Genomic DNA, 16,778 nt, shown 5'->3' on the forward strand with positions numbered 1-16,778 from the left:
TTTTTTCTTGAAACTTCGCAAGGAAATTTGCAAGTTAACATAGAGTGATGTAATTCCGTCAGAGTTTGAGCTAGAATGTTGTTGAGTGGCCACTTTATTTCTCGCAATTTTTCATCGAATCCCTAGCCATGTCATCTCTTGAACCAGTGTACTAATTGATTTTTTGTAAGGCTGACTTGGCAGCCCAAATAATCAAAGAGCTTCACAGCTTATGTGGCCTGAAGACTCAACTTTTTTTGATGGACCAGGAGGGACTTGCGTAGGTGGGATAACACTCAACATCCCTTTGCACGCAATGTTTCCGTGACTGAGCATGCTATGCAAGCAAAAAAGGTGTATTTGTCTTCATGGACCAAGAGAAAGTCGCGTAGGTAGGTTAACATTTGACTTCCCTATGTACGTAAGGTCTTCGCGACCGAGCATTTTATGGGAGAAAAAAAGTTTATTTGTCTTGGTGAAACAAGATCAAGTCGTGTAGGTAAGCTAGCACTTCGACTTTGCACGCAATGTCTCCGCGACCGAGCATGCTATGGAAGCAAAAAGGTGTATTTGTCTTCAAGGACCAAGAGAAAGTCGCGTAGGTACGTTAACATTTGACTTCCCTATGTACGCAAGGTCTCCGCGACCGAGCATGCTATGGGAACAAAAACGTTTATTTGTCTTGGTGAAACAAGATTAAGTCGTGTAGGTAAGTTAGCACTCTACTTTGCACGCAATGTCTCCGCGACCGAGCGACCGAGCACCCTGCATAATGGAAATTGACATGCCAGCCCAGATAATCCAAAATCTTCACGGCTTCTGCAGCCTGAAGTTTCAACTTGGATTTGTCTTGGTCGACCAAAAGGAAGTCGTCTAGGTAGACTAGCACTCGAGTTCCTTTTGCACGCAAGGTCTCTGCGACCCAGCATGTTATGGAAGCAAAAAAGGTTAATCCAAAAGCTTCACAGCTTCTGCAGCCCGAAGTTTCAACTTGGATTTGTCTTGGTCGACCAAAAGGAAGTCGTCTAGTAGACACTAGCACTCGAGTTCCCTTTGCACGCAAGGTCTCTGCGACCCGCATGTTATAGAAGCAAAAAGGTGTGGCTCTGAAGCCAGACCGAAGGGTAGGCATGTCATTTCATACTAACTCATAAGAAGGTACCGATTCCTTCCTGAAGGTACTGATCCTCAAGAAGTATCGACGAAATTTTGCGACCTATACTAGAAAAATATTCCTGAGAAATGTTCAATTTTATCATCCAGTCCCCTGGGTGGGGAAAGTTTGGTACCGAGGTGTCCGAAAACAGTTAGGTGTTTTATCTTTACGACCTTGTTCAACTCTCGAAAATCGAAAATTGGACGCATTGATCCGTCGCTTTTCTTCCGCAGAAAAAGCAATTTTTTTTTTTTTTTTTTTACGGTATTTGGTAATCATACATGGTTTACAAATTATTACAATTTTGGTGGCACTCAGTGCCTCCCGTCGGTGTCTTCAATTGCCCCCTCTGGATTGTGCCAGATGTTGCAGACTATAATTGTTTATCATGTTTGGCTTGCCTTTTGTACGAGGTTGTGACAAATAGGATTGTAGCCCTCCGAGGGACTGAATAGATTTCAATTTAGTATTATCAAACAAAAATTCCTCAATGAGTGGTGCGTTGGCAACAGGATACTTTGTTAGAGATCACGGAAGTTAAACTTTGACGTCTTATTTTTATCCATACGGCCCTTTTTTCCGCATACAATTTAAGACGCTTTTACGGATAACTTGTACGACGATTTGCCAAAGTTTTCAGTAATTATGTTACAAAGATTATTAGTTTAAATCTGTTGTGTTTTTGTCAAAATTTCCGTATTGACGAGATCAATTTGTTTACAACAATTTTCGTTACATTCAATTGTTACACACAGTTGATGCATTATTAGATTTACAACGTCACTGACCTGGTGGGATAACGAGCCGATTCGAAGATCGACCGTTACCTTTGAATCCCGTCGTTTCTTACGCAGAGACTCCTTTTGTTCTTTTTCGCTTGACGAGCTGTTCGAACGCGAGGCGTCTCCATCGCGTCTCGCCTGGACATCTTCCCTCTCGGAAATTATGGAGCTTGACTCAACATCACCTCCAACAGATGACGCGTGATTCATGGCGTCCGATGATAGGATTGGTAAATAATACTCGTAATGATTGCAAAATAACACTCATAGAAACACAAAATAAATATTTTTTGCAATTAATAAGAAGTCGAATAAATATTTGTGGATTTGCGACTTCACAGTACGAAAGTACACAACGCTATGAAGATCAAAGATGGCTGCGCTTCCTTTATACTTGCTGGCAGCACCTAGCGGCTAAAGATGGAACTAAATTGACTGTCTATGGTTGGACATAGACAAGGAATTTAAGCTAAGTACACACTGCTTCTTCATAATACAATGCTGTATGTTTTCCAAAGGCACATCAATAGCATAGGTATACTTAGGCATAACAGTAGGTTATAGCATAGGCATTGAAATAGGTTAGTTATAAATAGGCTCTAGGCCAGTGCCTCTCAACTGGTGTGCTGCGGCATTTTTGTGAGCCGCCAATTTCTTAAAGTATACACTAAAATTTTACATTCAACATTTTTATCATAAATTATTTTACGCGGTCTTTTACATATAATTCAATAAATTTTAAACGTATCTTTTTCTTTGTTTGCTTTAAATTTTAAAATAGATAAAAGTGTAGAATCACTGGTCTAGTCTTAGGCCTTTAAATGAGGCCTTCAGCGCAAAAGTGGCCTAAGCTTGTCATAGATAGCATGGAGGCAATTAGGTTTGAATTTTCATAAATTTGAATTTGAGTAAGCAAATAAAAAATCCGCGCAAAAATAATGTTTACAAAGCTATCTGTTAACTATGGATGAAACTATGGATAGGCCGATTTTGCATCAAAATTTATTATATTTTATAGTACATTGTGTACCAAGGGAGAAAAGTAGGACATTTGTAGGACGCGTGTAAAATTGCCACGCGGGAGGAAACACGCAGGATGAGATGTCCTACTTTTTTGCCGCGGTGCACATACTATTTTTACTCCCACCAGGCCGAAAGTTCGTGGAGTACCGAACCGGGGTCCAGGGGAGAAGCCCTGGCAGGGGGTAGGGGGGGCGGAGCCACCCCTCCCTGTAAAAAAATAATTTAACTGTTTTTTAATTTTTAAATAAACTACTACTAATTGAATAAGAACTGTCAGAAGAACTCATCTTTGTTTATTACTTCACTATTATTAAAGGTGCGTGAGAGCAGACGTAGACACTAACGCGCACGCGCACTTATCAGTACACAGGGAGGAAAAGCTAGACTTTCTTCCCTGTGCAGCGGGAGGAAAAGTTAGACTTTCTTCCCTGTACAGCTCTGCCTATTTCTGCTGTGAAGCAGTAATGCGCTTCGGGTGGGCGGCGCATTTACGTTGTAGATGTCTATGGGCTCCAGCAACCACTTAACGCTAGGTGGGCTGTGAGCTCGTCCACCCATCTAAGCAATAAATAAATAAAAACCGAACTTTCGGCGTAGGTAGGAGTAAAAATAAATTCCAATTTACGTCCTATAAGCTTGAATTTAAAAAAATGTGGGTTAGGTCACTTTTGCGCTAATGGCCTCAGATATCCACAGGTAGAACGTAGTTGAACCTATAATAGTATGAATGTGTTTAATTGATTAATTACAGGTGCGCGGCATCATAGGCGGCATGACCACGTGCGTGGCGCACATGTCCGTGTTCTCGGTTGTGAAGACATACCCGTTGCTGGCGAAGCTTATTGGACAATACGGAATCTTCTCCTTGTATGGTGCCATGTCGCTTTTCGGTAAATATTCCATAGTTTTACAATAGAAATTGTCGTTTAAAATGAATTTATCGAAAGACAAAATACATAAATCAAAGGGTGAAAGGTTATTTAAGGACATTTATTAATTACTTAATACGCGACTTTTATCTTTGTAATTAAATATGGGTTTTATTTGGTATTAGCATCAACAGTTCGGTGTTGTTAAGTGAACTTCAATAAAGTTTGCTCCTTTCAAATTCAATTGAATTTGCACCCCTCGAAATTATATTTTTATGTACTTAAACTTTTTAGAAACAATAAGGTTACAATCTTAAAGTTATATTCATTCCCTAATGGATATGAATAAAAAAACTTAACGTGGATTTTGTTGCATCATGCGAGCACAATAAAAAAATGCGAAATTAAAAGCTGTTTCTATCAATTTCAGGCATACTTTACTTCTATTTCTTCTTACCGGAGACCAAAGGTAAAAACTTGCAAGACATCGAAGACTACTTCAGCGGTAGAACGAAAACTCTCAACAAAAAGAATAGCATTCAGACTGCCGCGTGATAATGATCCAGACATCGAAAATAGGCCTTAAAAGATCAATTTTAGTCATTCACGGGTCTGTTAATGTTTTATTTGTTACTAGCTGACCCGGCAGACTTCGTAGTGCATCGATCGATAAATAAAAGATCTAAACTGTTGTATAAAATAAACTTAAAACAAACAAAAGGAGTCCGTCCGACGGGGGACAAATCATAGGAAAAACAAAATTGTTATTTTTATTTAATTCCGAGCATTTTCAAATTATTTACCTTTTAAACCTTCTCTGGACTTCCAAAAATCATTCAAGACCAAAATTAGCTAAATCGGTCCAACCGTTCTCGAGTTTTAGCGAGACTAACGAACAGCAATTCATTTTTATTTAAATAGATTGAAAAAATGATAAAGAAATTTTCTGTTGTATCGTGAAAAAAAAAAACTATTTGTTTGTTTCCGCTGAAAAGATACGAGACGGTAGATGTCTATATTATATTACTTTGAAACTATTCCGTGATATTAAATTAAATTGCCTTTACTATTTAATTTTATTCAACTACAGTCGCGCAGTAAATTTGTTTTCTTTTGGGATAAGTAAATTAATTTATCTGTAGTTGAAGCTTTTTCGGCTAAAATAAGTGACTGATATACTATATAGCATTCAAGAAAATTCTAAAATCTAGAAATCTAGAAAATTAGTTAAGTTCAAATTTAAATTATTGAACTTTTTACACATCTTACGATCGGATAAAGTTATTTCAAAACCAAAATTAAGTCAAGTCTATGTTAATCAAGTCAAAGCTAAAGTAAGATAAGGTCAAGTTAATAAGCAAATTTCCCAAAAGTTCGTAGTTTCCTCTACCAGCGTCACTCAACAAAAATAACCATGATATTTGAATAGCCGTTAGTGGCCTTTTTCTTACATAGAAACTTACAGATAAAAGAAGAGACAAACTTTTAAATAAGCGTATCGCATTAAAATAAATAATAAAATCGACTATTTTTTAATTATTTACATAAAAACGTATATTATAAATCGCCTTATTGAAATGAAGTGCCTCGATTATAATATTAATTGATTTTAATGAATATTCAATTTGTGTATTGAAATTTAATTACCTAGCTGATAGCAATGGCGACAAATAATATATGCCTTCTAAAATTTCCATGTGGAATTTATTTGTCCTCCATATTCCAGTGATGTTGTGCCTCGTATTCTGTCGTCAAAGAGGAATGTCCAAAAAAATTAATAAAAAAGTCTCTTTTTCACACGGTATCAGGATACCATTTAAAAAAACAAAAATCCGTAAGCATTCGCTCGGGTCGTCATCTGGCAATCTTCGATAAGTGACGTCACACAAGCAAAGCACCGAAGTTGACACCGAGCACGTATTTCTCCTTCAGTGTTCACCAGTGCTCATTGGTAGTCTTTTAGAATAAAAACAAAATGATAATGATAACTAATCCTACTGTCATTGCAACAAAAAATACGTAAATGTCATTTCTTACTTAACAAATAGTTTTAGTGTATATCTTAGTACCTAGATATCCCTACGTGCCACGTGTTATTTGAGAAAGTGATTTACAAATTAGTGATTTAGTTAAATAATATAAGATTTTGTTTTTATAGTAGATATACTTTATATTTTTCGAAAAGTATTACCGTGATAGTGCGTATTTAGTTTAGAGTGTATTATTTAATGATTAGACGTGCCATTAAATTGTTTACAAGCGAGAATAATATATTTTAATAAAAATAAATATGTAATGAAAAGTCAGTTCTGTTTCCTATAGTTGAATTGCCAACTATTTATAGGTACTTTACAATACTTGGGCATAGAATGCATTTTGTTTTTTTGTATGTGTATTTATTTTATCGATTATAAATAAGCATTTGTGATAATCACGTATCAAATACATTGTTGTTGAAAACTGTTGTAAATATTAAAATGAATAAAAAATACTTTAATAAAATTTATTGTTCGTTTTATTTGTATTTAGTTTTGTTATGTAGTTTCCGGCGACGATTTTTCGAGGCAACAGAGCGCTTTTTTTACCTATGCTGATAGCCTTGAGAGGCTATTTCAGCTTCACCCTAACGTTTTTAGGTGAGCTCACGGGGCTCAAACCGGAGAGTTGCTAATACTGACCCTAGCAAGAGCAGTGCTTTGCAGAATCTACTACCGGATCTGAGGGTTAGTGTACTCGTCGAGCCCTTCGTCGCAAGCGACGGGTTCGACGAGGACGGTGGCCGGGGCAACAGAGCGCTATGTTGTTGACGAGAATATGTGAGGGTACTTAATCTATAGACACAGCCCACTGATTTTCTCGCCGGATCTTCTTAGTGGGTCGCGTTTCCGATCCGGTGGTAGATTTTGCGAAGCACTGTTCTTGCTAGGGCCAGTGTTAGCAACACTCCCGGTTAGACCCCTTGAGCTCAACTACACGTCAAGGAGAAGCTGAAATAGCCTCTCAAGGCTATCAGGATAGGAAGGAAAAAAAAGTGAGGGCACTGAACCATCTCGAGTTATCGTTGCGCAAATAGGACAACAAAATGTAATCTGCATTTATGCGAACATAAGAAATTCGAATAGTGTGTGTGTGTTTTTTTTTCTTTCACAATACGTTTGAAAACAATTTTTTCGAACGCATTTCTTATCGTAACTCTGCAGTAGGTCATTAGGAGTCGAAGCAAGCAACTTGTCATGTCCAGTCAGTTTATTAGTTTAATCTTAATTTTCTGTGCAACTGAAATAAATACCCTGAAGAACTTAGTTGGTAAGTTTGAGTGTTTATTGTTCTGAGTCTATAAATTTTTCTTCAGCTAAAGCGATCTAAAGTAAATATTTTAAATGTACTAGTTTGTTTTCGAAGTGAAAACTTCTTTAGAATCGTTGTGATTTCAAACCGGGTGCAACGGAAAAAACGACAGGTAAGAGACACAAATACAAAAATGTGTAGGATGAAGCCAGCAAAGAATGAGACAGAAATATACATACTATTTAATACAGCGCCATCTGTGAGATTTTTTAATACTAACGTGTGTATGAAAGCTCTTGTAGTGAATTTTAATTTAGGATTATACGTGGAATTAAAATATCAATTCACAGAGGGCGCTACCTTACAATTATTTACCAATGACAAACTTTTACATATACTTAAGACGTTTAGTATAATTGTATTTTAATTTTGGAAGGTTTCACTTCTACCACGTGTGAATTGCACACATTTTGTTTTGTTTGTAACCATCACTATCAAAGTAGTTTTATTTATTTATTATGCACACATCACAAGCTAAAAATATACATAAAAAACACAAGTAAAAAGAAACCAGATCTGGCTTGCAACATGAGCCATGGGCGCACGACTAAGCAAACAAAGTGCCGAATTTGTACACAGTGGTCCTTACAACTATGTAATACGACAAAACAACACGATAAAGAAAAATAATAAAGTAACTGATATTGTAAGGAAATAAATGTCTTAAGTCATTGCGATCATCGGAGTGCTTATCCAAAGATCATTTAGGCGCTCACACATTCTTGTCAAGAGACAATGGTGTGGGTCGGTTTACTTCTGGCATTACTGACGAGTACTGACGACCCACCACCGGCTGGACCACCATTCTCATTTGTCTAAGTTAGAAAAAAAAATAAAACAAATTTTGTACAGTAGTAATCCACTGGACTTTTATTATTACCTATAATGAAAACCTTCGTTTTAAGGGTCGGACGTTTTTTATTTTTATATTTTATTGCTTAGTTGAGTGGACGAGCTCACAGCCCACCTGGTGTTAAGTGGTTAGTGGAGCCCAAAGACATTTACAACGTAAATCCGTCACTCACCTTGAGATATAAGTTCTAAGGTCTCAAGTATAGTTACAACATCTGCCCCACCCTTCAAACCGAAACGCATTACTGCTTCACGGCAGAAATAGGCAGGTTGGTGGTACCTACCCGTGCGGACTCACAAGAGCTTAATATTAAGCTTTATAATACGACATCTCTTTTGAAAGGTATTCAACCTGTACTGCTGGATGATGGCGTTGAGTTAAACGGAATTTCACGCGGGACACTTCTGAAAATTCTCTTCGATTACCAAGATGAAATCCAGAGCAGAAACATCATGAAGAACACACAGACTTTGTTTGCGGCAGATTTCGCGAATAACAAGTTCACGAGACCACACATCTATCCGGATGTTTACAAAAAGAGTAAAAGTTAGGATCATGCGAGAGCGATAAGCAGAAGTATGGTATTATATCCGCTCGGCCGGAGTGACTACACGCCGTATCACGAGTAAAAACGGGAGGTGATTAGGTAGAATTTGGGAAAGAGAAAGTTTTTGAGAAGAGGATACTACTAAATTTTACAATGGAGGAGTATTTTTTTTTTTTGTTGCTTAGGTGAGTGGCCAAGCTCACAGCCCACCTTGTGTTAAGTGGTTACTGGAGCCCATAGACAACTACAACGTAAATGCGTCACCCACTTTGAGATATAAGTTCTAAGGTCTCAGTTAAGGTCTCAGTATAGTTACGACGGCTGCCCCACCCTTCAAACTGAAACGCATTACTGCTTTACGACAGAAATAGGCAGGGCGGTGGCACCTACCCGTGCGAATTCACAAGATGTTCTACCACCAGTAAAGTATTTTGATTGACGGCATTGGATTACTTTGTGATAGCTGTTCGTTACGGTAGCCACTAAACATCAAATTTATCATGAGCTTGTTTACCAATCTATTTCGGTAAAGAGAGAAAAATATGTGTTATTGTGTGAGTATGTAATCGTTTTTAGTATTTTGTATTTTGAGGTACAATAAACATATTCTGAAATCTCTTTTTTTTATTGACCCTACTTATTGACTTGGACTTGTTTTTAATTTTTATAACATTAATTCGATATGGAAATCTCCAAAAAGATAAAAAGATTCGAACAAGAGTTCTGTTAGACGTGATATTAACGGAACACATAGTGTGTTTTATGAAGCAAGAGGAATACTAGGGATTAATACCTATATAGGTACAATAAAGTTGATTTTAAACTCACGGTGGAAGCGGTATCGTGTTGTGGTTTGACATTCACACCCTCAAATCACCGTGAAGCAGTCGTCACCTTTCGCAGTTTGATTTGTGAGACGACATTTCCACTATCCAATTAGTACCTTAACTGTCGCAAGGTAGGTAAGCGGGGCGATATAAACAAAATAAATAAAAAGTCATTACAGTATTAGTTACAATAAAGCGGTAGTCTGTAAAGTCGATTTACGGACCATAGTTTACGTGATAACGTCATTAGCAGAACTATTCGAACTGCTAGGTCTGACGTCACGCGAGAAGAGGGATAAATGTGTCACGAGCCAACGCTCGGGCCGATCGTGGCTCTTTATCGCTTGCACGCTCAGGCTCAGGCGGAACGTGACACTTTTTCGTACGTGCAGCCGGTGTTCATCGATTTATAAGACGTTATCACGACAATCAGTTCAAAGTTAATAATTTAGACACAATCGTATGTTAGAATTTCACAATTAAAACAAAAATTACTTCAACATCTAAAAATATCTCAATGGGTTCAACACAAAAATCTGGTTGCATTAGCAATGCGCAGCGAATCATTTAAACTTTCGAAATATTCTGAAGAGTATGCTAAATCATCAAGTTGTCTATGAGTTAAACAATATTTTCGAACATGACAGTTGTCATGCTAGTGTAAAATACAGAAAATAAAGTAATTTATTTTCAAGATGCAACAAGGGGATAAGCAATATCCTGGTTTCTGGACGAGAACGTCTCTGATACAGTTCGGCTATGGGATCTGGGTTAATTTGACAGCTATGTCGATCGGTCTCTGTTATGGTTTTTCTGCCGTACAGATACCCCAGCTGAATGCAAAGGATTCTGATATACACCCTTCGCTGTTCGAGGATTCTTTAGTCGGTCAGTTTTTTTTCTATGACTTAACATCTTTAAAAAAAGGTTGGATTTCTCAATCTTTATAAAACGGTTGGATCGGAAAAGTTAGTGCTGCGGGTGTCTAATAACAGAGTTAGATGAAACAGGGAAGACGTGTTTAGGGCATTGACGGTGACTGGCTTCTGCGTGAGACAATTCCGGCAAGCACTTACCGGCGACCACGATGACGCAGTTCAAATGCCGCATCAGCTTGTCGAAGTAGCGTCCCAAGGCTGACTTCAGGTGCTTTTTGTCCGGGTGTTTAATACGTAAATATTTATTTTGAAGCCTGAATAAGTATGTATGTCAAGTTTTTGTTCACATAGTACAGGGAATACTGGCTTAAAGCTAGCTAAGCGGGTGTAAATTTTCTTGTAAAAATGATAATTGTTATTGTATGTTATACTTTAACAACAATAATGCAAATATAGTGCAAAAATCAAAATAGATATTTTCGCTAGACAGCGGTCTGGCTGTGCCCCCGGCATTGCTAATGTCGGTAAATATTTACGATCATAATATGTTCATCTACATATGTTCATCAACAGTAAGAATAAGTATCCATTTTACTAATTTTTTTTTACATTTTAGCCAGTATATTAACTTTGGCCGCCCCGATTGGATGCGTTCTGTGTGGTTACTTGGCGGACACCATCGGGAGACGAAAGGTTCTTGCATTGACTAAGTTGCCGCTGGCCTTAGGATGGCTATTCACTGGTTTTGCTCGAAACCCTATACAGATAATATTAGGTTAGAAAAATTTAATTCAATATAATTATAACTTCATAATAAAAACGTCTGGCTTGGTTCCGCGGTAATAATATTCTAAATATATTATTATATTATAGTTAATATATTTTAAAAAAAAATCCCAAAAATAAATATGTACCATTTTAGCGCCACGCGAAGTAAATCATTGCAATCAACAACAGGAATTTTCCTGGACCAATTTCAACTTATTGTACTTAAAAGCTTATAAATTGGTCTGGTATATTTTATAGGTGAGATAAATGTACCTAACAGTAAAATCACGTGGTTTTTAAATCTACCTTATCCGGTAGAGTGTATTCAATTTTAAACTTTATTAGTACTGATTATTATAATTAGTACTGAAAAGTATTAGTAGTGATTTCAACTTTTTCATTTGTAATTAGTTCTAGTGTATCTCTGATACTTGATACTTATGGTGAAAATGCGGGAGACGTTTATTGGGTCTGCCTTTAAGGTCGCCGCATACGGGCCACTGGCGCCAGTGGCGGTGTTTTGTGGTTGTATTTTTCCTGTAATTTTCATGTGTAGCGTGTGGCGGCCACCGACGTCAACCGTGTGTGGCGACTCCTTATAAAATGTATGAAAGTTACGGGAAATATGCCGGTGGCGGCGTTTTGAAGCGGCATGGCGAAACTTAAGCCTTTATCCTCGTAGGTAGACTTATATTGGGCATTGGCTGCGGGATGGCAATGAGCTCCCCAAGAGTTTATGTGACAGAGATATGCCTTCCAAACATGCGAGGCGTTGTGGCTGCGATGCCCAATCTTTTTGTAGCTGTCGGAATCACTATACAAGTAAGTTTAGTCATCCGACCCAAAATAGTGAGTCCCGAACTTATTTTTCAATAAAAACTCTAATTATTAGAAATGTTAACACTTCAATTTTTTTTTTTCACTACTTATTTGCTGGTAGTCTAATGAGCTATTCCATCTAAGCACACACGAGTAGGTGAGTTCACGGGTTCAACCTGAGAAAATTTACTAACACTAGCCCTAGCAAGAGCATGCTTTGCAGAATCTACCATCGGATCGGAATCGCGACCCACTGAGAAGATTCGACGAGAAACTAAGAGGGCTGTGTACATTTTGATTACTTTTCATCATTGCCATGAACGACTAAAAACAAAGCATTGGGATTTTTGTGTAAAGGTTTTTCGATCCGCAGGCACACACGGGCGTACGTTCCACTTAATCGTGAATAGTCATCGTGTTTGTAAATGAGTCGGGAGTCCTTTTTTAAGGCGAACTTTGTCTCCCAAAACAATACCTACACTAGGAAAGGGAAGACGAGGTTTCGTAAAATCCAATCTCTATCCAAGTCTAGTTGTTATCGGAGCGCATAATCCCCGCTCACAAATCGAATGTTGCCGTCCGTCTTTTTTTATTTTTTGCTTAGATGGGTGGACGAGCTCACAGCCCACCTGGTGCTAAGTGGTTACTGGAGCCCATAGACATCTACAAGGTAAATGCGCCACCCACCTTGAGATATAAGTTCTAAGGTCTCAGTATGGTTACAACGGCTGCCCCACCCTTCAAACCGAAACGCAATACAGCTTCACGGCAGAAACAGGCAGGGTGGTGGTACCTACCCGTGTGCACTCACAAGAGATCCTACCACCAGTAAAAGTTAGTGGTATAAAGTTGGTTCACACTTGGCATTGCCAGTAAAATGAACACTTAACTTCCAATAATATCTCTAGGCTGCTCTGGGATCTGTGTTCAAATGGAGGAAGTTGTGTTACATTTGCGGAGTATATTCAGTTGTTATGCTGATAGCAAACTTCTTTTTGCCGGAGACGCCTTACTTTGTGCTGATGAAGGACACCGAGGATAAAGCAAAAAAAAGTCTAACGAGATTCCGAGGGAGAGATTATGACATTGATGCAGAAATGGTTCAGATCATAGAATTTAAGAGTGCTAACAACATTGAAAAGTAAGATTACTAAGAGCTTAATTTACATATTTGTTCTGTAATGGGAAGGCTTTAAAGGAACACTTTAAGCGTTTTCTTGGCATTATCATTCGGTTGTTTGTCTTGGTCCAATTATACCAAAAATAAATTAAAAGAGTGTCGAAATTAGTAGTTATACAGCTAATGGTGTAAAAGTCTTAAATAGACTTGTTGCTAAATAACTCATTGTTGTATCTATTTCAATGTAGAACGCAATGGAAATAATGTGATACATAAAAATATCGGATTAATTATTTTCAACGTTAAATCTCTTACAAGTCTTATTATATAGTTAAAACTCTTTTTATCATCTTAATATAAATTTCAGATTAAATTTTCGAGAACTAATCCGAGCTCTCTTCAAACCATCATCGTGCAAGCCCTTTTTTGTGATTTTTAGTTATTTTGTAGCTATGCAATTTGCTGGTGTCACCATTCTCATGATGTGGACGATCGAAGTGTTAAAGGTGAATTCATAGTAGTGAATTCATAGTAATAAATTAAAGTGAATAGTAGATAATAATTAAAGGTGAATTCATAGTAGTGAATTCATTGTAATAAATTATAGTGAATAGTAGCTAATAATGTGCAAAGATTTTCATGCATTAAACAAAAATAACGTTTCTTGAAATTGATAAGTAGGTGCTAGTTTTTGTTACTAAGATTGATGTGGTTTTCTTTCTTTTGTAATTTTCTTAGTCTTTCTAGACTGCAATTTTTGGATCGATTACTAAAAGATGTATTATTATCCTACGAACTATAATATCAAAAATTTCAACTATATTATCAAGAATTCAAAATGCTTGTGTAGAAAGTTGATTTATACTATTTATTTAGTTTTTTAAAAAATATCAAAATACTTGTAATATTTGTAGGCTTCCAAAACATCTCTAGACCCGAGGTACGGGAACATTATTTTGGGTTTCACAAGATTATCGACGGCCTGCCTCACTACAGTTCTTCTCTTTAAGGTCGGAAGAAAACCATTAGCTCTAGTTTCAGGTGAATCCATATTTAAATGATAATGATTATATAAGCAGTTGTTGTGTCATACAAAATAGTGCCTACGGTTTTAGTTAGAAGGGCAGAGTACATCCACAGTGCGTTTCCAAAAATATTTTCTGCCATGTACCATCTGGCATTAAAATGAACTTCCTTCCACGGTGCTTCACGAGCGCTATGATATTTTCTTCTTCAAACGAGGCTCGCGGTAGGAGGAGAGTACTCGGCGGTAAGCAGAGGCTTGGCTCTGTCCTTGACATTGCTCACGTCCATGAGTAACTGTAACCACCCATCCATCAGGTGGGCCGTATACTAGTCTGCCTACAAAGGTAATGAGGAAAATTGATATAATTTTATTTTTCAGCTATCGGTGTGGGTATTATATCGGTATTCCTTGGTCTGTACATACATTATGCAACCAGGCCCACGATATTACCGCAACTATGCTTCATGGCCTACATGGTATTTGCCACATTTGGCTACTACACAATACCGTTTGTGGTTATGTGCGAGCTTTTTCCATTGCAAGTAAGTTGGAATGTTCTATTCTATTTTAATTACGATCCGACGAATGAGTTAACTGCTCATCTAGTCTTAAATAGTTAACGGAATCTAAAGGTATAAAAGCCGCCACGCACCTTGAAAGGTGAGATATCAATCTCAATATAGGTAGTATAACGGCTACTCCTACTACTCAAACCGGAATGCGTGACCACTTCACGGTAGAAACAGGCTGGGTGGCTGTACCTAATCGTGCGGCTTTTCAAAATGTCCTACCTCCAAACGGTTACCGGAGCTAATGGATATACAATGGAAATGCGACTGCCGTCTTGAAACAAGAAATTGAAATGCTATTCAACCCTTCAAACCGAAAGCCATCGATTCATCGTAATAGGAATACTCTCTCGTATGGGTTGACTACATCCGATGCGCTTCCTCTTTTTTATACGGCCTACCAATAGATCAGCATTAGCGCACTATCTAAGGTAGTCGAATCCAATCCGTTGGGAGGTTTTTGTAAGTATAGATTGGCCAATGGTTGGTTTTATTTTATTTGTTTACATTATTCCAACAGCTGTTATCTTTAAATAAAATGTACCGATGTGGTGAGACCAAAGAAAACCAATTAAAGATTCTCCCAAGTATGCCATATACACCAAGACGTCAAAAATGAAGCTGTACCAAAAAATACATAATTTTATGATGCTAATATAAACGTTAAAATAAATGTGCGAATTTATAAAATTTCACGTACTGGTCATAAATTGTTTTTGATCCAAAAAATACCCCATAATAGCTTTGTAAAATTAGTTCACCACAGTGTGGCCAAGCCAAACAGAATGACAGACAGATATACGTACATACGTACGATGAAGTCGTTGTGGCCTTAAGGATAAGACGTCTGGTGCATTCGTATGTAGCGATGCACCGGTGTTCGAATCCCGCAGGCGGGTACCAATTTTTCTAATGAAATACGTACTCAACAAATGTTCACGATTGACTTCCACGGTGAAGGAATAACATCGTGTAATAAAAATCAAACCCGCAAAATTATAATTTGCGTAATCACTGGTGGTAGGACCTCTTGGGAGTCCGCACGGGTAGGTACCACCACCACACCTATTTCCGCCGTGAAGCAGTAATGCGTTTCGGTTCGAAGGGTGGGGTAGCCGTTGTAACTATACTGAGATCTTAGAACTTATATCTCGAGGTGGGTGGCGCATTTACGTTGTAAATGTCTATGGGCTCCAGTAACCACTTAACACCAGGTGGGCTGTGAGCTCGTCCACCAAACTAAGCAATAAAAAAAAAAAAAAAAACAAGATTTTGAGTTTTTGTAAAGAGTCGCAAACTTAATCTTAAAGGCTTGTGATTTAAAGTCCCATTTGCTGATACGTACTTTTTGTGTTTCGCAGGTGCGAGGTCTTCTCGGCGGCCTATCATTGTCCTCATTCAACATACTGATGTTCCTAGCGACTTTTTGCTTTCCTTATCTCCGAGATTCACTTGGTTTCGCGTTTACTGTTCTCATGTTTGGTATAATATCGTTACTTAGTAAGTATCGAAAAGGAATAAAAGGAACATTTTAATTCTTTCCATGTTCTTTCGTGTTGGGTGGTATTGGATGGGGACTTGTAAAATATTGTTAAAGACATTAGATGTATGAAAGTGCTCATGGCCGAATTGAAGTTAATTGGTGACTGGAATCTATGGAAATCTTACATTTGATAGTATGAACTGAAGAACCGTCTAGCAATTCGATCCTTAAGAATTTTCCAATTCTGTGCCTTTGAATCTACTTCCTCAAAAAACACAGCGCAGATTTCGCAAAAGTTACTTGAATTCTTTGATAAATTTAAAGAAAATTTAAAAGGTTTATAGGTTTCAAGATCTATTGAGCCAAGAGATAGAGAACTAAGTATACATACACTATAGCGAGAATTACGTTAATATTCAGATACAAACACTTCATAATTTGACTGGAATTGGTTTTTTTTTTTTTGTAAATTTGAACGGCTTAATAACTATGAGATTTTTGCAGGTGCCGTGTTTCTATACTATTTTCTTCCTGAAACAAAAGGTTTGACCCTGCGAGAGATTGAGGAATATTTTAAATCAGGTAGATCCGTTCGGCAGTCACAAACTAAGCTTCCGGCTCTGATGAAAGACGCCGCCAATAAGAGCGCTACACTTTTGAACAAATTAAAGATTAACAAATAAAAGTCAACAAGTTCTGTTGTTACATTTGATATGCACACATATAATTT

General features: G+C 37.5%; 2 protein-coding genes across 3 annotated transcripts in view; both read left to right on the top strand.

The window, feature by feature from the left end:
- ST5 (putative sugar transporter protein 5) overlaps positions 1 to 5,567 on the top strand; it is a 59,615-nt gene extending 54,048 nt beyond the window's left edge. For both annotated transcript variants that reach the window (XM_028170829.2, XM_028170838.2), the window contains 2 exons: positions 3,692 to 3,830; positions 4,240 to 5,567. In XM_028170829.2, the coding sequence (XP_028026630.2) occupies positions 3,692 to 3,830; positions 4,240 to 4,364 (264 nt within the window). In that variant the 3' untranslated portion in view covers positions 4,365 to 5,567. The remainder of the gene's footprint in view (positions 1 to 3,691; positions 3,831 to 4,239) is intronic.
- Positions 5,568 to 10,079: 4,512 nt separating this feature from the next.
- Positions 10,080 to 16,731, top strand: LOC114253250 (trehalose transporter 1-like protein). The gene is made up of 9 exons (XM_089737179.1): positions 10,080 to 10,272; positions 10,879 to 11,037; positions 11,713 to 11,852; positions 12,758 to 12,990; positions 13,337 to 13,475; positions 13,884 to 14,010; positions 14,375 to 14,538; positions 15,927 to 16,065; positions 16,553 to 16,731. The coding sequence occupies exons 1-9, from the start codon at positions 10,080 to 10,082 to the stop codon at positions 16,729 to 16,731; spliced, it is 1,473 nt and encodes a 490-aa protein (XP_089593305.1).
- Positions 16,732 to 16,778: the final 47 nt, after the last annotated feature.

Source organism: Bombyx mandarina, chromosome 22, assembly GCF_030267445.1.
Source record: "Bombyx mandarina strain Sakado chromosome 22, ASM3026744v2".
In the NCBI taxonomy this organism is placed as follows: Eukaryota; Metazoa; Arthropoda; class Insecta; order Lepidoptera; family Bombycidae; genus Bombyx; species Bombyx mandarina.